Source organism: Cetorhinus maximus, chromosome 3 (assembly GCF_964194155.1).
Source record: "Cetorhinus maximus chromosome 3, sCetMax3.hap1.1, whole genome shotgun sequence".
Classification (NCBI taxonomy): domain Eukaryota; kingdom Metazoa; phylum Chordata; class Chondrichthyes; order Lamniformes; family Cetorhinidae; genus Cetorhinus; species Cetorhinus maximus.
The window spans coordinates 92,745,019-92,768,122 of record NC_135881.1 but is presented as its reverse complement, the minus strand read 5'-3'; the positions used below and the strand labels follow the sequence as shown (position 1 = coordinate 92,768,122).

General features: G+C 40.8%; 1 protein-coding gene across 7 annotated transcripts in view; it reads left to right on the top strand.

Annotated features, from left to right (window-relative positions):
* tex10 (testis expressed 10) overlaps window positions 1–23,104 on the top strand; it is a 166,329-nt gene that overhangs the window by 5,280 nt on the left and 137,945 nt on the right. For all 7 annotated transcript variants that reach the window (XR_013576180.1, XM_078538710.1, XM_078538711.1 and 4 more), the window contains 3 exons: window positions 11,772–12,487; window positions 18,095–18,329; window positions 19,590–19,702. Coding sequence is in view for 6 of the 7 variants with exons in the window: in XM_078538710.1 (XP_078394836.1) it covers window positions 11,772–12,487; window positions 18,095–18,329; window positions 19,590–19,702 (1,064 nt within the window). In the remaining variant the exon portion in view is untranslated. The remainder of the gene's footprint in view (window positions 1–11,771; window positions 12,488–18,094; window positions 18,330–19,589; window positions 19,703–23,104) is intronic.

Genomic DNA, 23,104 nt, shown 5'->3' with positions numbered 1-23,104 from the left:
AGAGAGAGTCAGGAGCAGGAGAAGAAACTCCATGCAGCTAAAGTACTCTGTTAGCTCTGAGGAGCTGGGTTGGTAGTGAGGGCTTGGGAGAAGCTCTGGTGAGCCAAAAGGCAGAGAAGGATTGGTGATTCTGTGCTGTGGGCAAAGGTAACCCTTTGGAGCAGTGGTGTTCTGCTTGTCATGCCTGTAGAGCTGAAGTTGTGCCTGTGAGTTGGTGCTAGAGTGTAGTCTTGGGAATCCAGGGGGGACATAGTTTTGGGAGATGAAATTGAAACCCTGGGAAATGAACAGTTGTTGAGGCAGTCCAAGTCAGAGTGGTTTTGAGAGAATTCAGAGACCTGATCTTCGAAAGTGGAAAGTTTGGAATCCCCCGCGAAGGAGACAGAGTTTTAACAAGATTGTCTAAATCTCAGTGGATACTCACTCTGGGTTGTTTGCTGAGAAATCTGTGGGATCTGTCTTGGTCACATCTGCCATTGATTGTGCAGTGTGGTGTGTTTGACCACAGTTTGCCTGTTAATTCACATGTGCCTCGGGTTGATTCGGGTTGAATGTTAGAGTATAAGATAGATATTGTAAATTGTTTTACTTTCCTGACTTTGTATAGTAAAGTTTATTTTTTCATTCAAAAACCGTGGAATCTTGTGGTTTTATTCACTTTGTCCACCTTAAACAAAAAGTTATTTGTCCCTGATTGGGTTGTACAAAAAATGTGGGGGTTTGGTTCAAGATCATAAGGTAAATCCTTATTTGCTGATCCTCAAGTGCCAATTTGTTATGGATGCTAAGGCATCCATAACTGAGTGCGTTGGACATACAGATCCTGTTTTCAATTTATATTTGTGTGAGAGCACTTCCAGAAGGAGTCAGTGAATAAAACTAGAAACGCTGACTGCTATATCCTCCTTGCCTCTTGCCTACGAGTGCCAGGTCACTTGGCCTGCCCCAAACATTCCCTTGGCTGACAATGGCTAAATTGGCACAGAGCATGTGTTAATTGCCTGGTCTATGTTCAGTATCTTATTTGCCATCATTATCCTCTAAATCAAGTGTTCATTTTTGTCACTTGCTAAAGCTTTACTGTTTGCAGCAATTACCTAAAAACAGGCCTAGAAAGAACGGAGACCATGTGGGTTTGACAGGCATTAGTGGAGTACCTAAGTATGAATGATCAAAAAAGGGGATTGCATAAAATAGTATTTCAAAATTTGTAGCTAACTTTCAGGCTTACTACTTTTATTTTTGAATGCTTGTGCTCAAGTGAAAAAAAAGAGAACATGACATTTCCTGAACTCATAACTTGCGTTTGAACCCACACTGGGCAGGATTGTCTTGCATGGAATGATTCTTCTAAGTTTAATTTGCACGACTCTCAAAAGGTTAAGTAAGAAAAACATTGACTAAGTTTTTGTGGCATGGACAGCCTCACCAACTAAGCACTGTTTGTCAAAGTCTTCTGCACTTTCAACAATCATGAGCAAATGTTATTACATCAAACTTGTTAGCTGTTTTGCTTGTGGTAGACTCCTCATTGACTATGTCAAACTGTGCTTATCCTTTTGTGACTCAATGGGTGGCACTCTTGTCTCAGAAAGTGGTGGGTCCTACCCCAAAAACTTGAGCGCATAATCTAGGCTGATATTCCAGAACTGTTGGAGCTGCTAAAAGCTATGTGCTTTCATGTAACTTACTACCAAACATTTAAAAAGAAAATCTAGCTTAAGAGCTAATAGCTTGCAATGCTGCTCAAGTCACAATATTGCAGAAGAATAACTGTTCAGCTACATCTTGCCCATTCCCCTATAGTTAACATTGGCAAGAGTGTGACATGAAATTTTGCCATCTATTGGATAGGGTAGACACTGGTGGCCTGGTAGTCTCATTAAAACTATTGGTCTCCATAGCTTTACTGCTTTTTGATATCAGTACTGGCCGAACAGAAATTTTCTCCACTGGAAAGACAGAAGCCATTTTTTTCAGTCCCTGTTCTGAAGTCTGCTCCCTAGCTAATGACTCCAGATCTCTCCATTGCAAAAATCTGCGATTAAACGGACAGTTGCAACCTTGCTGTCATATTTGACCCCAAGATGAGCTTTTGCTCACATATGTGTGCCATTGCTAAGACCTCTGTAACTTCCCTCCCTCCCTGCAACCACCGCCCCTCCAAATCCAACCTCAGTCCATCTGCTGCTGAAACCCTTGTCCATGCCTTTGTTACCTCGAAACGTGACTATGCCAATGCACTCCCTGTTACCTCTAAACATGACTATTCCAATGCACTCCCAGCTAACCTCCGACATCCCACCCACCATAAACTTGAGGTCATCCAGTGGGCTGCTAGTGCCCATTCACCTGTTCCCCTGTGCTCATTGACTTACATTGTCTCTTGGTCAAGCAACATCTTGATTTTAAAATTCTCATGCTTGCTTTCAAATCTCTCCATGACCATGTCCCTCCCTGTCTCCTGTAACCTTCTCCATACCCACAACCTCCCGAGATAGCTATGCTCATCTAATTCTGGCCTCTTGAGCACCCTCAATTTTAATTGCTCCACCATTGGTGGCCATACCATCAATTGCCTACGTCATAAGCTCTGGAATTTTCTCCTACAAAAGGGGAGATGTGGTGTAGTGGTAATATTACTGGACTAGTAATCCAGAGACCCAGGCTAATGCTCTGGGGAACAAAAACAAAAATACCTGGAAAAACTCAGCAGGTCTGACAGCATCTGTGGAGAGGGATACAGTTGACGTTTCGAGTCCGTATGACCCTTCATCAGAACTAAGACATATAGAAATGAGATGAAATATATGCTGGTAGAAGGGGGTGGGACAGGAGAGCTCGATAGAGGGCCAGTGATAGGTGGAGGCCAAGAAGAGACTGCCAACGATGTTATAGACAAAAGGACAAAGGGATGTTGATGGTGGTGATATTATCTAAAAGATGTGCTAATGGGGACATTAAGGGAAGCAAGTTAGTGGCAGATGGCCCTAGTGTGGGTGGGGTGGGGGGAAGGGATCTAAATGGGCTAAAAGGTGGAGATGAAACAATAGATCGAAATAAATTTAAAAATAGGAGGGAAAAGAAAAAAATATAGTGTTTAAAAAAAAAAAATTATAAATTATTGGAAAAAGGGGGATCGGAAACAGGGTGGGGATGGAGGAGAGAGTTCATGATCTGAAATTGTTGAACTCAATATTAAGTCCGGAAGGCTGCAAAGTCCCTATTTGGAAGATGAGGTGCTGTTCCTCCAGTTTGCGTTGAGCTTCACTGGAACGTTGCGGCAGGCCAAGGACAGACATGTGGGCGTGAGAGCAGGGTGGTGTGTTGAAATGGCAAGCAACAGGGAGGTCTGGGTCGTGCTTGCGGACAGACCGAAGGTGTTCCGCAAAGCGGTCACCCAATCTGCGTTTGGTCTCTCCAATGTAGAGGAGACCGCATTGGGAGCAGTGAATGCAGTAGACACTTTGCAGCCTTCCGGACTTAATATTGAGCTCAACAATTTCAGATCATGAACTCTCTCCTCCATCCCCACCCCCTTTCCGATCCTCCTTTTTCCAATAATTTATAAATTTTTTTTAAACACTATATTTTTTTCTTTTTCCTCCTATTTTTAAATTTATTTCAATCTATTGTTTCATCTCCACCTTTTAGCCCATTTAGATCCCTTCCCCCCACCCCACCCGCACTAGGGCCATCTGCCACTAACTTGCTTCCCTTAATGTCCCCATTAGCACATCTTTTAGATAATATCACCACCATCAACATCCCTTTGTCCTTCTGCCTATGACATCATTGGCAGTCTCTTCTTGGCCTCCACCTATCTCTGGCCCTCTATCGAGCCCTCCTGTCCCACCCCCTTCTACCAGCATATATTTCATCTCATTTCTATATGTCTTAGTTCTGATGAAGGGTCATACGGACTCGAAACGTCAACTGTATCCTTCTCCGCAGATGCTGTCAGACCTGCTGATTTTTTCTAGGTATTTTTGTTTTTGTTCTAGATTTCCAGCATCCGCAGTATTTTGCTTTTATCTTAATGCTGTGGGGACATGGGTTCAAATCCCACCAAGGCAGTTGGTGGAATTTGAATTCAGTTAAATCTGGAAGTTTGAAGCTAATCTCAGTAATGGTGACCATGAAACTATTGTAATGATATGGCAGATGGTAATTGCCAGACTGACCAAATCCCAAAAGGAAACTTGGTTAAGCTATCACAACGATTTTGCAATTTGTATTTATTACGAGTAGGTATGTATACTGAAGTTAGAAGTAAAGAGTCCACTACCACCCTTGGAGATTTTAAAGATTAAATGAGAACATTTATTAACAAAAGAAAGTAAGTTAAACGCACAAGATTACACTTTTATACAGTTAAACTTAGTCTTACAACATTTCCCAAAGGATTTTTACTTAACTAGACTATCAATTACACACCCCTTTGAGGCAACAGCCCAAATAAATTTATTAATCTATAAAGCATCCAGCAATAATACTACAAGCACCCATTGTTGCTATAAGGGAGGTATTTCACAGCTTCTCTCTCCTCACTTGACAATGGAATTCCAAAGCTTTTAACAAAACCTTGCTCTCTGGAACAAGCAAACACTTCTCTGGGGTGGCTAGAGGCTGCTTTTGCACAGGCCTATTTTACACAGTCCACTTCTCGAAATCTTCCAGGGCTACCCCCCATACAGCTTTCTGTCTTTCTTTAAATATATTTTCCCCCTTTTGATCTGTAAATCCCATTGTTTCACCCTTTCTTTGGAAGTTACTTTTCTCAGAATATAAAAATCTTTCATGTTGTCATTATGACCGGCACTTTCGGGCAAAATAAACTTTTGCCTTATTTATCTTGCCAGTGGTAAAACATCTTCTGTCCCTTTGAAAATCAAACAACCTCTCAATTTATCTACAAATGCAAATTCAATACACACTGTATCTACTGAGACCTCATCTTAGCTTATCCATCTCCATTTCAAAATGCTTGTTTTACACTTATCCCGTTTGATGATTGAAACCTTGCAGTCTGACCGTCTTTAGTTTAATTAAATTAGACACACACATAGACACGCACACGCACCACAGTCCCGCACAAGCCTGCTGTAAAGTATCCCACGGTAATATTAGGAAATAAATGCTTTCTCCTTTACAGTATCATTGATTGTCATAACAACCCATCTGGTTCACTAATGTCCTTTTAGGGAAGGAAATCTGCTGTTTTTCGCTGATCTGGCCTACCTGTGACTGCAGACCTACAACAATGTGGTTGAATCTTAACTGCCCTCTGAAATGGCCTTGCAAGCCACTCAGTTCAAGGGCAATTCGGGATGGGCAACAAATGCTGGCCTTGCCAGCAACGCCCACATCCTGTGAAAGAATAAAGAAAAAAAATGCCTCCTCCTCTTTGCTTTCCTCTTACAAGACACCTATCTCTTTGACAAAGAGATAAAAACAAAAAAACTGCGGATGCTGGAAATCCAAAACAAAAAATAAAAAATACCTGGAAAAACTCAGCAGGTCTGGCAGCATTGGCGGAGAAGAGTACAGTTGACGTTTCGAGTCCTCGTGACCCTTCAACAGAGCTAAGTAAAAATAGGAGAGGGGTGAAATATAAGCTGGTTTAGGGGGAGGGTGGGGGGGGGGGGTGGTGGTTGTTGGGACAAGCAAGCAGTGATAGAAGGAGATAACCAAAAGATGTCATAGACAAAGGAACAAAGAGGTGTTGAAGGTGGTGATATTATCTAAAAGAATGTGCTAATTAAGAATGGATAGCAGGACAAGCAAGGTAGCTCTAGTGGGGGTGGGGTGAAATAAGACTAAAAGGTATAAATGATCGGTGGAATACATTAAAAATAACGGAAATAGGTGGGAAAAGAAAAATCTATATAAATTATTGGAAAAAACAAGGAGAAGGGGGAAGAAACAGAAAGTGGGTGGGGATGGAGGAGGGAGTTTAAGATCTAAAATTGTTGAACTCAATATTCAGTCCGGAAGGCTGTAAAATGCCACCAATATCCATTACAAGCCTACCGACTCCCACAGCTACCTCGACTACAGCTCCTCACACCCCGCTTCCTGTAAGGACTCCATCCTATTCTCTCAGTTCCTTTGCCTCCGTCGCATCTGTTCTGATGATGCTACCTTCAAAAACAGTTCCTCTGACATGTCCTCCTTCTTCCTTAACCGAGGTTTTCCACCCACTGTAGTTGACAGGGCCCTCAACCGTGTCCAGCCCATCTCCCGCGCATCCGCCCTCATGCCTTCTCCTCCCTCCCAGAAACATGATAGGGTGCCCCCTGTCCTCACTTATCACCCCACCAGCCTCCACATTCAAAGGATCATCCTCCGCCATTTCCGCCAACTCCAGCATGATGCCACCACCAAACACATCTTCCCTTCACCCTATCTGAGAGAATAGGATGGAGTCCTTACAGGAAGCGGGGTGTGAGGAGCTGTAGTCGAGGTAGCTGTGGGAGTCGGTAGGCTTGTAATGGATATTGGTGGCACTTTACAGCCTTCCGGACTGAATATTGAGTTCAACAATTTTAGATCTTAAACTCCCTCCTCCATCCCCACCCCCTTTCCGTTTCTTCCCCCTTCTCCTTGTTTTTTCCAATAATTTATATAGATTTTTCTTTTCCCACCTATTTCCGTTATTTTTAATGTATTCCACCGATCATTTATACCTTTTAGTCTTATTTCACCCCACCCCCACTAGAGCTACCTTGCTTGTCCTGCTATCCATTCTTAATTAGCACATTCTTTTAGATAATATCACCACCTTCAACACCTCTTTGTTCCTTTGTCTATGACATCTTTTGGTTATCTCCTTCTATCACTGCTTGCTTGTCCCAACAACCACCCCCCCGCTAAACCCTCACCCCTCTCCTATTTTTACTTAGTTCTGTTGAAGGGTCACGAGGACTCGAAACGTCAACTGTACTCTTCTCCGCCAATGCTGCCAGACCTGCTGAGTTTTTCCAGGTATTTTTTATTTTTTGTTTGGTTATCTCTTTGACAAAGCTTTTGGTCATCTGACCTAATATCGCACATGGTTCGGTGTCATATTTTGTTTTCTAATGATCCTGTGAAGTGACTTGGGTGTTGAGTGATGCTAAAAAGCACTTCATAAATAAAAGTTGTTATTGAATCAAAAAGTAAGAGATGGTTTCCTCTCTAGCCAGCTAAGATAGCTATGTAAACTAATCTGCTGAGCTGACATAAGGTGCTTTTTAAATTAAAGTGCTCATGAACAGTATGGATATACATAATATGTACACAAACAGTAGTTATGCCTCCTTGAATTGTACATGGAAGAGTGAAGACCAAGTATGATCTTCAGGAAAAGTAAGGCTGGAGGGAAGAGGAATTGGATCAGGGCATACAGATGTACTTAATGTCAAATATTCTGTGCTTATATTTGTATAATACACTGATTTGCTATTTGTAATCAAGCAGCAAAACTTAGGACAGTTTGTAGAGCAGTGAAGGAGTTAGCTGCATCATAATTGCAGGTAGCCTTGTGGCATGGATCGGTAATTGGTTGAGAGGTGGTAGACGAAGTAGGAATAAATGGAACGTTCTGTAGTGGGATATGACAGTTGGTATTTCTCCAGGATCTGTACTGGGGCCTCAGCTTTTCACCATATATGGTAATGACTTTGCAAACTTCCTTATCTCTTTGTCAGATAACACTGCTAGGAGGCACAGAAAGGTGTATGAAGGGGAGGAGTAAGTTATGAAGGCGTATATACATGTGAAGAGACCCCATCTAGAATTTTGGGAACTGAACCTCAGAAGAAGTCTAGGGGGTACAACTCAGATTCACTGGAATGATATCAGAACTCAAAAGGGTTAAATTATGAGGACAGATTGTATAAAATTGACTTGTAAGAAAAGATGTAAATGCGTTAGAAACAGTTCAAAGAAGGTTTGCTAGACTAATACCTGGAATGGGCGGGCTGTCTTGTGTGGAAAGGTTGGATGGGTTAGGTTTGAATCCACTGAAGTTTAGAAGAGTAAGAGGCAACTTGATTGAAACCTTTAAGATCCTGAGGGGTCTTCACAGGGTGGATGTGGAGAGGATGTTTCCTCTTGTGGGAGAATCTAGAACTAGGGGGTCACTATTTAAAAATAAGCAGTTGTTCATTGAAGACAGATCAGAATTTTTTTCTGAGGGTTGAGAGTTTTTGGAACACTCTTCCTCAAAAGGCAATGGAATCAGAGCCTTTGAATATTTTTAAGGCAGATGTAGATAGATTCTTGGTAAGCAAGGCGGTGAAAGGTTATTGGGGGTAGGCAGAATGTGGAGTTGAAGTTACAATCAGATCAGTCGTGATCTTATTGAATGGCGGAGCAGGCTCGAAGGGCTGAATGGCCTACTCCTATTTCATATGTTTGTATGTATGAGTTTTGGAGTTTGAGTGGTAAATGAATTGGGATTTAAAAAAAAATGATTCATTCATGGGATTTGAGTGTCACTGGCAAGGCCAGCATTTGTTGCTCATCCCTAATTTCCTTTGTGAAGGTGGTGTTGAGCCACTTTCTTGAACTGCTGTAATCCATGTGGTGTGGGTGCACCACAGTCTTATTGGGAAGGAAGTTTTAGGTTATTGACCCAGTGTCAGTCAAAGAATCGTAACGTAGTTCCAAGTTGGGATGGTGTGTGGCTTGGAGAGGAACTTGCATTGTGCTGCCTTTGTCCTTTTAAGTGACAAAAGGATTTGACATTCTCTGTATAGAGAAACCATTTCCTCTGATGAGAGAATCCAGAGCAAATGGGGGCATAATCTTAATTTTAGGATTGAAATGTGGAAGCACTTTTTCCACATGAGATAGTGGGAATCTGGAACTCTGTGCCCAAAAGGTAGTGGATATGTGCAGTCAATTGAAATTTTCAAAATAGACTTTTTTATTAGGTAAAAATAGATTTTTATTAGGTAATAATATCAAGGGAGATGTATCGAAGGTTCAGAAATGGAATTGAGGTACAGGTGAAACAAGCTGGAGTCGCTGAATGACCTACTCCTGTTCCTCTGTTCCTTTGAAATTTCTCTGCAGTACAGACTGGGAGATGCAAAGCTGAGGTACTTCAGTGCCAGTGCTTGTGGGGTAGCGTGATTACAGCACAAGTTACATAAACAGTTGCCATTACATATGTAGACCTAATTTTTATTGGAAATGCACACAAATGTGTATAAACAGCTAATAGATAATTTCAAAAATTTTGGAGGAAAGGCATTCAAAGGGAAGTGTGATCGAAAGAAAGAAAACATAATTGCATTTATATTCGGCCCTTCCTGACCTCAAACTGGCTCAAAGCGCTTTGCAACCAGTGAAGTACTTTTTGAAGTGCGGTCACTGTTGTGATCTAAGTCTTTGAAATGTTAACAGATTTTGAATATTTGAGCAAGTTATTTAACTTAATTTACTATTGATCTGCACATCCAAATCCTCACCTCTACCATTGCGCTCATCCCCATTAAAACCATTATTCTCTTTCATGTTGGATATTCCTCCAAGTATCTGATCTTTGCTCCCTTAGGCCCAATGGGTGTAGACTAAAATGGATATGATGAACTACTGGGTTAGTCATTTATTGCCAATTCTGACTGGACCACACAAAGCATCATTGGGTCCTGCAAAAATTGCTCATTGTTCCAGGATCATTCCGGAATGCAAAGATAACACCCCCCACCCACACCCAACTTCTTTTTTTTGTCTGCAAACCATCTTCTTAAAATCCTCATCTCTGTCTCCTTCAACTTCACCTCCAGCAATAAGTGTAAAGAGCTCACAGATTTCTTTGTTGCTGAGATTGAGACCATCCAATCAACTGCCTCTGCCAACTTCTTCCTTTACCCAAGCCTACCGAGCTAAAATCCGCTAAATCTCCCCTTTTGCCTAGCCCTGCACCTGTATCTTTCTCTACTTTCTTTACTATCTCTCCGTATGTATTTTCCAACCTCATCTTGTCCATGTGACCTACCTCCTGCTCTATTAACCCTATTCTTGTTAGACTGACCATCCAACTTCCATTCCTGGCTTTCACGGTAGTTGACATGGTTAACATTACTCTCTCGTCAGGTACTCACCCCTCCTAAAAAAAAAAACCTTTGCCTGTCCTGCCAAACTACTGCCCCATCTTCAACCTTCCTTTTCTCAAGCCTTTGAATGTGTTCTCTCTCAAATCTGTGTCCATCCTTCCCATAACTGTTTGAATTCATCCAATCAAGTTTCCTTCCCCTGCCACAGTAATGAAACAGCTATGATCAAAGTTACAAATGACAACCTATGTGATTAACAGAAATAAACTATTTCTCATTGTTCTTTTTGTTTTGTCCTCAGCCTTTGACAATATTGATTACAATGCCCTCCAACACCACTCCGCTGTTGTGCAGCTAGGTGGGATTGCACTTCCCTCGTTCCATTTTTATCTATTTAATCATGACCATCAAACCGCCTGCAATGGCTTCTCCTCCTGCTCTGTTGTCTCTGGTGCCCCATCTCCCCCACCCCCCGCCCCGCAGTGATCTATCCTTAGCCCTCTCCAATTTCTCATGTACATGCTGCCCCTTGGAATATCATCTATCACTTGAGAACAAAATTCCAGTTTCTGCACGTTTGCTGACAACACTCAATTCTACCTCAACAGTACCTTTCTTGATGCCCCCGCTGTCTCAGTTGTCAGGCATCCAGTACTGGATGAGAAGAAATGTCCTCCAATTAAATATTAGGAGGATTGAAGCTATTGTTTTTGTTGTCCGCAACAAACTTTGCTCCTTTGCCACAGACTCCATCTCTCTCCTGACAGCTGTGTGAAGCTGAACCAGACTGTTCTCAACCTTGGTGGTGTGCTTTTTTCCCCCCAAGATGAGCTACCAACCACATAACTGTGCCGTCACTAAGACCTCCTACTTCCATAAGATCATAAGAAATAGGAGTAAGTGCAGGCCATTCGGCCCCTCTAACCTGCTCTGCCATTCAATAAAATCATTACTGATCTGATTGTGGTCTGTACTTCATTTTCCTGCCTGACCGCCATTACCCTTGACTCCCTTGTAGATCAAAAATATGTCTAACGCAGCCTTGAATATATTCAATAATCTATCCTCCACTGCTCTCTGGGGTAGAGAATTCCAAAGACTAACAACTCTCTAAAGAAGAAATTCCTCCTCATCTCTGTCTTAAGTGGGAGACCACTTATTTTTTAAACTATGCCCCTAGTTCTAGATTCTCCTATGATGGGAAATGTCCTCACAGTGTCTACCCTGTCAAGCCACCTTCATAATAGCACCCGACTCCATACCGACCTTAGCTCATCTGCTGCTGAAACCCTTATTTATGCCGTTGTAACCTCTCGACTTAACTATTCTAATGCACTCCTGGCTGGCCTCCCACATTCTTCCCTTTGTAAACTTGAGGCAGTCCAAAACTCTGTTGCTGGTGTCTTTGACTTGCACTACATCCCTTTCCCTTATTACCCCTGTGCTTGCTGACTTATACTGGTTCCCAGTTAAGTAATGGCTTGATTTTAAGCTCATCATCCTTGTCTTCAAATCCTTCCATGGCCTTACATCTTCCCATCTCTGCAATCTCCAGCCTGAGAACACTCTGAGATATGCGCTCCTCTAATTCTGGCCTCTTGAACATCCAGATTTTAACTCTTTCACTTTCTGAGGGATTAAGAAACATTGTGTGAATTTTTTGTTTACACTGCCATTGAAGTGTACAGTTTATAATTTAGTTTTTCCTTTTTCTCTCAATAGGATCTGCTGACACAGTTGCACCATTATAGTTCAGGCATCAAACAGAGTGCTCTAATTGGCCTTAAAGATCTTGTATCTCAACATCCATCAGTAATTGCATCTCATCTTTCCAGTATTCTCAGTGATGTAGCAGCTGTGTTCACAGACAAAGACCCTACAGTCAGATCAGCAGCTGTTCAACTTTTGAACTTTCTTGCCCCTAGAATTTCTGGTGATCAAATGGCTCCTTTTTATCCTTTGGTTTGTGCACACCTTTCCAGTGCAATGACTCACATAGTGGAAGGGATACAAGAGGATGCCTTGAAGATCTTAGATATTTTGTTGGAGCATTATCCTGAACTTCTTACAGACCATAGCAGCATCCTACTGAAGAATTTTCTGGAGCTCATTTCACATCAGAGATTGTCAAAGGACTTGAAAACAGGAGGAAAGATGTCTTCCTGGATGCTATCCGTCAACCCAAACCGCCGGATTACTTCTCAGCAATGGCGACTTAATGTACTGAGTAGGTTAAGAAAATTCCTGCAGGCAGTTGTTGAGGGTTCAAGCCAGTCTGTGGAGAATGAAGCTATTTTTGAGAGTGACGACAGGATCAGGTCTGAACATGTGACCACGTTGCAGGTCAACTGGGAGAATTATGTAACTGGACAGCAGCACATACAGTTGTATGAGCACTCTGGATCCCAACCCAGTACCGTGATTCCATTCAAACTAAGGTGAGAAACTTTGGGAAGATCTGATTCCCCACTAAAAAATGTTAAATGACTGCATCTTAACCGAGTAGAAAGGAGACTGTTTTAATTACCCACTGTCTTTTAGTTGAGCTTGCTATGCATGTTCGTTCTATGTGCGCTAAAGTGCATTTATTGAGTAAGGAACACAATTAGCCATTTAACCTGTTTAGGTGCTGACTCCATAAATCTGTTCTGCATGGCTTGCCTTCATGTAAATTAATTCTGCCTCATCAATAAACTTAAATCTGCTTATCTGTATCTTAAGGTATTTGGTAAAGATTGTGATGTACAGAACATATGGCCTCTATTAAACTCCACACTCATCCTGGGATGGGTGTGAAGGGGGTGGGGGTGGTTAAAACTCTCAAAATGGGTAACTCATCTCAATCCAAGTGCACACCCATTGTAATCTTTTCAGTGTTGAGTAACAGGGTGAATGAATGAGCCCCTCATCCTGGAGAGGAAGGGGAGGGGGGACATGCAATAAAATATTTATATCGGCCTCCCACAGTGCAATTGGGAGCCTGATAGGCAGCAATTAAATTTCAATCATGTTTCCCAGGGCTTGGAGAATCCAGCAGTGAAACAGGGGCAGCAGGCTCTGGAAGCCTAGAGCTGTTCATAGAACTTATTGCAGCAATGCTTGCACAAGGAAGCCTTTGTTTCTCGTGTCCCCCACCCTTTTGCTAATTGACACCTCTCTTGCCACTGCCCCTGCCCTAGGCAGTCTAATTCATCCCTATGTGAATAATTCCCACTCATAGCTGGTCTATTTTTATTTCGGATATATTGCATGTTTTTGTGTATTTACAGTTTTGTTGTGGTTTAATGGTAATCAATTAATCTGTAAAATTAGGTTACTGTCCTCCAATCACACTCGTGCATTTTTGCTGTTTTTACTGCTTCTGATTTTCTCCTGACCTTTGTGGCTTTTATTAAGGTGTGGTTCCATGGGCACCAGCTGCATTTTAGTGTTGTGCCAAATGGGCTGTCCTGTTTGTGAGCTTGGATAGTGAATGATCGGTAACTATACCTGGACCCTCACATCAAATCCATCTACAAATAAGCTGTTTTTTCACAGCATAAAAATCGGGAATAAAATCTCTTGGTGTTCTATTTTTTCTCTTGTCCAACCTTCTGCTGAGGCTTGCTGTGCAGGGCTTTCGCTACTGCTCAAATTGAGATTTGATATCTTGCCTGGGTGTGTGCTTAGCTTTGGTGAGGTTCGTTTACCCACTGACCCTTTGGAAGGGCTCTATTAAATTTTGCTAGGTTAGCTATTCATAGGTGATTTAACAAGTCTGAGGAATTTCATGTGTACTTAATACCAAGAAGAACCCTTCTTCTAATTATTGTTTGGAGGGTGGTGGGGAAGTCATGTGTGTCAGGATTATCTGAAATGGAAGGTCAGCAAAGGAGGCAAAATCCAGAATAATTGAAAGGTAAAACTCTGAAAGTTCTGTAGTTTTTTAATACTTAGCTGGAATACTTAGTATTATTCCCTATACTTTAGTTGATAGTTAATTTAATAAGATTTTAATATAGATTGCAAAGACCTAATGAATTTAGTTAAAACATCTCCTTTTCATAAACCCATATTAGTTTATTTTCTTTAGCTTTAATGGATCCTGAGTGTCTTCCTATACTATTAAGTTTCCTATACTATAAGCATTAAGCTGAACACTTAATTATTTCAAGACTCTCGTTTGTTGTTTACCAAAAGCTTCAAATTGGCAACAGTGATGCAAATTTGTGACATTTATGGGCCATAAATTGTTGCAATGGTAGTTTTGTGGTGTAGTCTTAATTGGACTAAGCTCAATTGACGTTAATTACATTTACACCACATTGCTGGTGCCGCGACCCAGTGAATTGACAAGGAAAATAAGGACAGAAAGAAAAAGTAAGAGAACAGCTAAGAATAAGCAGAAGGACATTTGATCAAATGTGGTATCAAGGAGCCCTAGCAAAACTGGAGTCAATGGGAATCAAGGGGGAAACTCCACTGGTTGGAGTCATACCTAGCACAAAGGATGATGGTTGTGGTTATTTGGGGTCAGTCATCTCAGCTCCAGGGCATCACAGCAGGAATTCCTCAAGGTAGTGTCTTCGGCCCAACCACCTTCAGCTGCTTCATTAATGACCTTCCTTCCATTATGAGGTCAGAAGTGGGGATGTTCGCTGATGATTGCAGAATGTTCACCATTCGCGACTCCCCATATACTGAAGCAGTCCATGCCAAAATGCAGCAAGACCTGGACAATATCCAGGCTTAGGCTGACATGTGGCAAGTAACATTCATGCCACACAAGTGTCAGGCAATGATCATCTTCAATAAGAGAGAATCTAACCATCACCCATGACGTTCAATGGCATAACCATTACTGAACCCTTCCACTGTCAACATCCTGGGGGTTACCATTGACCAGAAACTGAACTGGACTAGCCATATAAATACTGTGGCTACAAGAGCAGGTCAGAGACTAGGAATCCTGTGATGGGTAACTCACCTCCTGACACCACAAAGCCTGTCCACTATCTACAAGGCACAAGTCAGGAGTGTAATGGAATACTCCCCACTTGACTGGATGAGTGCAGCTCCCAGAACACTCAAGAAGCTTGACACTATCCAGGACAAAGCAGCCAGCTTGATTGGCATCACATCCACAAACATTAACTTCCTTCACCACCGATGCACAGTAGCAGCAGTGTGTGTGCCATCTACAAGATGCACTGCAGGAATTCACCATGGCTCCTTCGACAGCACCTTCCAAACCCCTGACCACTACCATCTAGAAGGTCTAGGGCAGCAGATAGGTGGGAACACCGCCACCTAGAAGTTTCCCTCCAAGTCATTCACCATCCTGACTTGGAAATACATCACCATTCATACATCACCGTTCCTTCATTGTTGCTGGGGCAAAGACCTGGAATTCCCTTCCTAACAGCACTGTGGGTGTTCCTTCACCACATGGATTGCAGCAGTTCAAGAAGGCAGCTCACCACCACCTCCAGGGCAACTAGGAATGGGAAATAAACGCCGGCCCAGCCAGCGAAGCCCATATCCCATGAATTAATTTAAAAAAGTATTTGGTAGGCTAGTTGTGCAAAATATTCAGACATTCTTGATCCATGCAGTATAGAACCAGCAGCCCGTCCATGATCATGAGCAGTAGAGACCCAATGGCTTTACTGTTGTACTGCTTTTATAAGAACGTATAAATTAATAGACAACAAAGACTAGATAAAGGCCAATGACCATTTAGTTCGCTTTCTACTATTTCGGTAATTATACAACGATAATTGAGTTAGTAGTTAATCATATCAATCACTCGTTACCGGTTAGACGCAGAAATTACAGGGAAAAATTCCAGCAGTGTAGAGTTGTGGGAACTTAAGTCCAAAGTTAACCTTTTTCTCCCAAGCAGACTATGCTCAGTACACTTCATGCCTGAAATTACTCATTCTGTACCCCCAATTATTGTTATCCAATATAAATTGACTTAATTTGTATTGCTGATAAAAGAGACATTTTCTGTCAAAGCTTTTCGTCTTGCATTCATCAGGACACTTTGCAAGAACGTACCAATGTCAGGGGAAGCAACATTTTGATACTGTAGGAGAAGAGAGTGCTGATTGGTTGGCAAGTGGACTCTGGTAGAGGTGGTGCCATGGAGAATGCACCAGTTTATGGTGACTAACAGTTAACTGCCAAGCATTGTTTGAAATTTAAACCAGACAGCTTGACTCTGGTCAAGTCATTGCCCTGTGGAATGAACCAGCGAATGACTTTCACTTATTTTGTTTAGCTGAAACAGGTGCAATATGTGTACATATTCTTTCTGTCTGCAAAGAACAGGGCTCTGTGTATTAATATATGTAGCGTCCAATACACGTAAATACACCACACTGCGAACTCGACTGACAATCTTAAATTGGTTGTCAGCGTAATTCTGAACACACTGAGGATTATTTAGCAATTGTTGTCCAATCGCTCAGGTAAGAATGTAGGAGTGGAGTGGCAATCGACTTTGCCATTCCACGGAAGTTCATGCGCATTGTAAATCCAGCAAATTCGCAATGAAAATCAAATTCAATGGGAGCTTCATTTCGAAAAATAAAATTAGCAACTTTGGCTAACAGAGGAGTGAAGCAATTGTTCAGTAATTTGCACAGAATGGGATCACTTGGTATACCTCTTTTATTGTGAAAGATTATGGATTATTTTTCTAGGAGTTATTTTGGTTCTTTCTGATATTTAGGGCTAGGATCCAACTGATCTAGCAACACCATATTTAATAATAAACTAGTACCATACTAAAATAATTCGAAGAATTGCCACAGTTAGCATGTGTACAATCACTCCACCTGATTTGCCTCGTTTTCATTACTTATCACTTTCTGTGATGCCAAAACTTGCTGCATCAAGGGTCAGCATTGTAACTAGAATTGCAGTCTTCACTTTAGCATGTAATGTCACCGTACCTACTTAAATAAATTTCTATATTAAACCATATGAAATATTATTTAGTGATCACATTTATAATCAACTTTTTGGGTAATTAATAAGTAAAGATATGCTTTGGCAGAGTTGTTTATTTGGTTATTGTATTGAAAATTTTGTTATAAATAATACAGGGAATGGGAATAGACTAGTTCCAAATGTGATTGTCTTATTCAAGTCGTTGTCGTCTTCTTTCAGCTCCTCATATTTTGACTTGCGATCACCATGATGCTGATTTATCACCTTCCCCATCTCCTTCTGCAAGTCACCCATTCCTCTTCCAATCCTGCTGCATTTAAGTCCCTCGTTGCCACATCTTTCCATCTGGTCTGAAGCCTTCCTCCTCTTCTCATTCCTCCTGGCAGTCCCATCTCTCGCTTGTCTCATCACATTTCCTGCCTCTCTCTCTGCAACAGGTGATCAAAGCATTTCAATATCTTCTCAACTTATTGGTTAAAAATCAAACCCCTTTTGTACCCTTGACATTTTGAGGAGGTATAAATTGATCTTGATTGATTTTACTCTGGAGCTGCTATCTTTGTGCTGTTTCTGAGGCTGGATAGTGAAATGTGATTTCACCTCGATACTTCAGCTTCCTGGAGTTATCAATTAGGAATTACAATTTAAGAACAAAGGGCATATATTTCTTTGAGTACCAGAGTTTAATAATATTGCAGTACCTTTTCAGCCGAGGGAGTTGTGAACAGTGATATTTCTCACAAGCGTAGGATATCTGTTGATGGTCCTTTTTCATAACAGGAAGCCATATTTGTTACAATACTTCCCTCTCTTTCCTGGTTTGATTGTCCTTCTTTGTCATTCTCTAATTATTCATTCTCTCCTAGTATTGGTTTTTTTTTTCATCACTTAGAATTCTTAAAATTTTCTTAGCAGCCTTTTTCTTTTCCCTTTCTATCTCCTAGGTATTTAAGAATATTTTTAAGCTTTTAAAGAATGGATGGATCTGTAACTGGCAATAATAAGACTTAAATGATATATGTTTGGAAAGTAATATTTTGTGGATCAGTATCTCTACCGCTCATCGTGCATTTATTTTTCTATTAATTCTATTTAATATATTCCAGACCTTCACTTAATGCCGAAGAAACTTTGTCCTCCGTGGAGAATCTGAAAGGCTTCATTCAGATACTAGTGCCCCTTCTATTGGAGTGTTGGGTGGAAACCTCTCCTGCTCAGCTTACTAGCCCTACACCAAGTAATCTACTTGAACCAGAAGCCATGATGCTTAAGTTGCAGGTTCTCGGCATCATCCAATTGTTGTGGAAACTAATGCAACACCAGGATGAGACTCAGAAACTGGTAAGGAAAATAGTCATTAATTTTGAAATGAGATGGGGTTATTGTAGTGATTTCTTTGTGGGTGGGGGCAGGGATATTGAAATAACCTTTTGCTTTTTAAACTGAAGAAACATTTTTAGTGTTGGCATTTACACAAGTAAACAGGAAGCATGTAAATATCACGTATGAAAGAAAATTGTTAGAAAGTGTCAAAGATTATGTCAATATCTTCTATTGTGGAAGAAAGGGCATTAAAAATTGAACTGATTTTGGGGTGGTGCATGGGTTTCGTAAAAGTATGAATACTTTGAACCTATTTCATTTTATGGCACTATCTATAACCTGCTCAGTTCCTGATCTGAACAGAAGTTCTGATATCTCCTTGCAGGGGGAGGGAAAATTGCACATTTGCAATAGCTCATGCATGACTACCAGATGGATGAAACATTGGTAGATATGAATCAGCTGCACTCATTCTTGAGGTGTCAGAGCTATGAAAACTAGATGGATCTATTAAGGCCCCAAACTTTGGAATTTCCTCCCCAAACTCCCCTCCTGTTCTAGCTCCCTCTCCTCGTTTAAGACCCTGCTTTAAAACCAACCAGCTGACCAAGATTTTTAGTCACTCTTCCTAATATCTCCTTTTTTGGTTTTGTCATCCTTTTTTTTCTTTAAGCCTATGTGAAGCACTTTTGAGCTTTTTTCTATGTTAAAATTGCTGTAGATGAAGGAATTGTTAAGTACATTGGAAAAATTCCATAACTTGATATAAGATTTTTTGTGCATTTGGAAATGAAATATTGCAATCTTCCCTGATTTTTATTATGTAATAGATTTTAGTTTGATCTACCCCAAGAATTGAGTCCCTTAGTCAACCAACTAAGTGTGCCTGGATCAGGCCATTTTAAGTTGCAGTTCTGGATTTGGGCAAGACCCCCCCCCCCCTCAGCCTGAGGCAGCCCAGCCCTCCTTGTGCTTCTGTTTCTCATTCGCTCGTTTGGCCGTTGAATTTAATAGGCCTAGAGGTTTTGTAAAGATTGATTTTCATGTGTCATTGGTTGGTAAATAAAATCACAATACCAGGATTTTTAATATCAAGAATTTGAGATATATATAAATTGTTGAAAATTTGATTGAAATTATATATATATGTGGCCTCTGAGGCTTCGTTGTAAGTCCCTTTGTAGTCCACCAAGACCAAAAGCTTTGATGTACCTGGTCTAATATTTTACTTTGCCCTGTTATAGTTAAATATGTGCCGATGCTTTCCATTTTTTTCAGGAATCCTGGCTGAGGAATCACTATCTCTGTGATTTTAAAGATCAGTTCTTAAAACATTTTCCTTATTCCGTGTTAGAGACAGCCAGACATAAAAAGAAAGATGGGGCTAAAAAGTAAGTAAATGATAAATACCACTAGAGCATTTGTTTTTGCATTGAAGCTGTGAGTAGCTTAAAAGTTGAGGAACTAGTATAATGCAGTTTTAAGATTCCTTTTTCATTTGTGGAATTTAAATTTGAGCTAATGAGTAAAACTTTGTTACACCTAAGGTTCCTAAGGAATCTGGTGGTCACAGCACAGCTCAGTTCTTGCAGTGTGAGAATCCACTCATAAACTTGACAATAGGTTGATATCCTCACTGCTAGAGGAGCTATAATTTGTAGAATGATACAGCAGAGAAGGGGGCCATTTGCCCCTTTTATTTTTCTGTTGGCTCTTTGCTAGAGCTATCCAATTAGTCCCTTACCCTGCTGCCTTCCCCATATTTTTGCTCTGTACTTTTTCCCATCAAGTATCTATCTAATTCCCTTTTGAGACTATTAGCAAATCTGCTCCTACCAACCTTTCAGACAATGCATTCCAGATCACCACAACTTGTTGCGTTTAAAAAAAAAACAACTCATACTCCAGCAAATTACCATAAATCTGTGCCCTTTGGTCACGGATCCTTATGCTATGGGAAATAGTTTCTCCTTATTTATTCATGAAAACTATTCTTGATTTTGAACACTTATCAAGTCGTCTCCTCCTCCAAGTTTCATGTCATCTGCAGGCTTTGAAATTATGCCTTGAGACCCAAGTCCAAGTCATTAATATATGTCCAAAAGAGCAGAGACTTCAAAACTGATCCCTGGGGGATAGTACAGCTCACTCGTTATCTGTCTGTCTGTCTCTCTCGCTCTCTCTCTTTCTCGTTCGTTCTCTCGTCCTCTCGCCAGCCAGCCAGCCACTATTCTGGCAAGTGTGGGAAATAAACATTATGTTGAGGCTTGTTTATGGTGCTGTAGAAAAGGAACTTTATTCTGAATATAATTTCTGTAATACCTAATCTAAAAAATGCTTGCTGTTGACTGTGGATGAAGTGTGGGGAGAATATTTAATTCCCTAATCTTGGTGGTGCGTTTCACTTGTTGAGGGCATCTGTGACCATCCTTAAGTTCGTTTTAGTGTAGGCAAATGTGGCAGCCAATTCATGTGCAGCACATGAGATACATGACTAGTTAACCATAACCTTCTTTTGATGCTAGTTGGAGAGCACTATAGGATTGCTTGTGTCCACCTGAACAGGTAGACAGGACCTCAGTTTAATGTCTCACCTGAAAGGCAGTACCTTTAATCATACAACACTTCTTCATTACTGCACTGATGTGTCAGCATACATTATACTGATGTTCTGTAGTGGGCCACAATCTTCTGACATAGCTACCACTGAACCAGTTAACACATGAATCCAAGAGGTTCCACCAGAGGTTATAATGAAATAAAGAAAAATGTGCACCAGTTGAGTTCCCATGTCACTGCGTGATTGAGAATAACTAGAAATGAATTGAGTGTCAGGTATATCCTGCTCCATTTAAGTATGAGTCACTATCGTTCTAAAAAGGAAAACCTTACACACTTCATTTCAGTAAAAGGCAATCTGACTTGGTGTTAACTTATTGGAAAGCCAAAAATCTTGAAATGGCTAATTTTGAAGTTTATAGGTAACTAGTCTTAGAAGCAGACATTAATCCGTGGAACATTCTAATGATCTTTTGATTTAAATTTATACGTGTCACTAAACTATAGTATATTCCAGATAAGTATATAACATGCAGCTATCACCTTGGGAGTGTTTTGAATATGCTAGCAGTATAATTTAAAAAAGACAAACAGATCATTCAGATTATGCCAGATTTGACCTTGGTTTCAATATAGTGTGCACTGCTTGCAGAGAATTTGTGTAAATCTACAAGTACCCTTTTTTTTTGCCTATTTTACAAAATTGAAAGCAGATATTAAGTCAATCATTTTAAAGAAAATTTGCATTTAAACCAGCAACTTTGAGTTTTTGTGATACTCAACAATCAATACAGCTTACTTTCGGTGACACTTCAAAAATCTCGACATTTGGAAAGATTTAATTTTTGAAACTTCATACCCTCGTATGATAAATACAACCTGACATGACGTTTTAATGAAACTGAGAAATAGTGCTATAACTTACGAGCTCCAGGGCAGTGTATCAATGTGGGGGTGTACCCCAAAGATGTACTGGGGAACCCCATCTGTCGGAAGTTCCAAGGTAAGGATTGCATAGTAATTGTCTGGGAAGTACAAACTTCTTTGGGCAATTGCCTTGTACTGGGAACCATCCGAAAATGCAATTATTAATCGCAAACATCAAACGGCTCCAAATGTCTTGCAGTAGTTATTTAGAAGAATTAAAACCACTTCTAGCTTCTGGGTAACTATAGCACTGACCCACCTCGACCTGACCTACCCACTTTGTTGATGCACTTACTTTCTCCCTGGCTTGTCAAAGTAGTTGTACCTTAAACTCACCTGCTTTTTGACAGCTAGTGCCGTGTAAAGGGGCGTAGCTTACCTTCGACTGAGCTGCCCTTGACTGTAGGCCTTGGGAACCAGCTGTGCTCCACAGATCTTTCCTGGCCTGTGTCAGAAGGTCGGGTGTGATTGGAGCAGCTAGATTTCAAGGTAAGTAATTACAAGCAGAGTGGCAATCTGACTCAGTTGCCACTCTGCTGGAAGTTACGGTTCATAGTTTTAAAAAGAATCCCTGAACTCTCTTTGCACTTTTGTAATTTCCAGCAAGGAACTTGTATCTAAATTTTCAGGACATACAGACTTGCCTTGAGTAAAAAGCATTGCACAGCCAGTACTGACGTTTTTCCCAATCCAGTGTCTGCTGATCAACAGCGAGGCAAGTTCTGGATGCTGATATTTGAGAATGTACATACAGTTGATGCCATCAGAGCAGTTTTGTAGTGTGCATAGAGAGCTAAATTTTTAAAAAAAATTCTGCAGCAGCTATATGCATTCATATTGCACATCATATTTTTAATTCAGTTCTAACTTCTGGTTAACTTCTTGGGATTCAAGTGTTAATAGGCTCAGTGGTAATATTTTGTAACTGAGTCAAACAGTTGAAAGGAGCATTGAAAAGTAATAAACTAAATTTTGAGAAACCCCTGCATATGGAAGTTCTGAAAAAAACCCACTAATTTGGGTACTTAGGATTGAAAATACTTCTTTTTCCCATGTATTGTCTTTCACACTACTATAGCACAGGAAAGTAATACTTCAGTAGCAGAAGGGAAAAGTTTACATGAGAGAGGAAGAAGGATCAAACATGTTTTTACATGTTTTTTTCCCTTCATTCATGAGATGTGAGCATTGCTGAATTGGCCAGCATTTATTGCCCATCTGTAATGGAGCTTGAGAAGGTGGTGGTGAGCTGCCTCCTTGAACTGCTGCCGTCCATATGGTGCAGGTACACCCACAGTGCTGTTAGG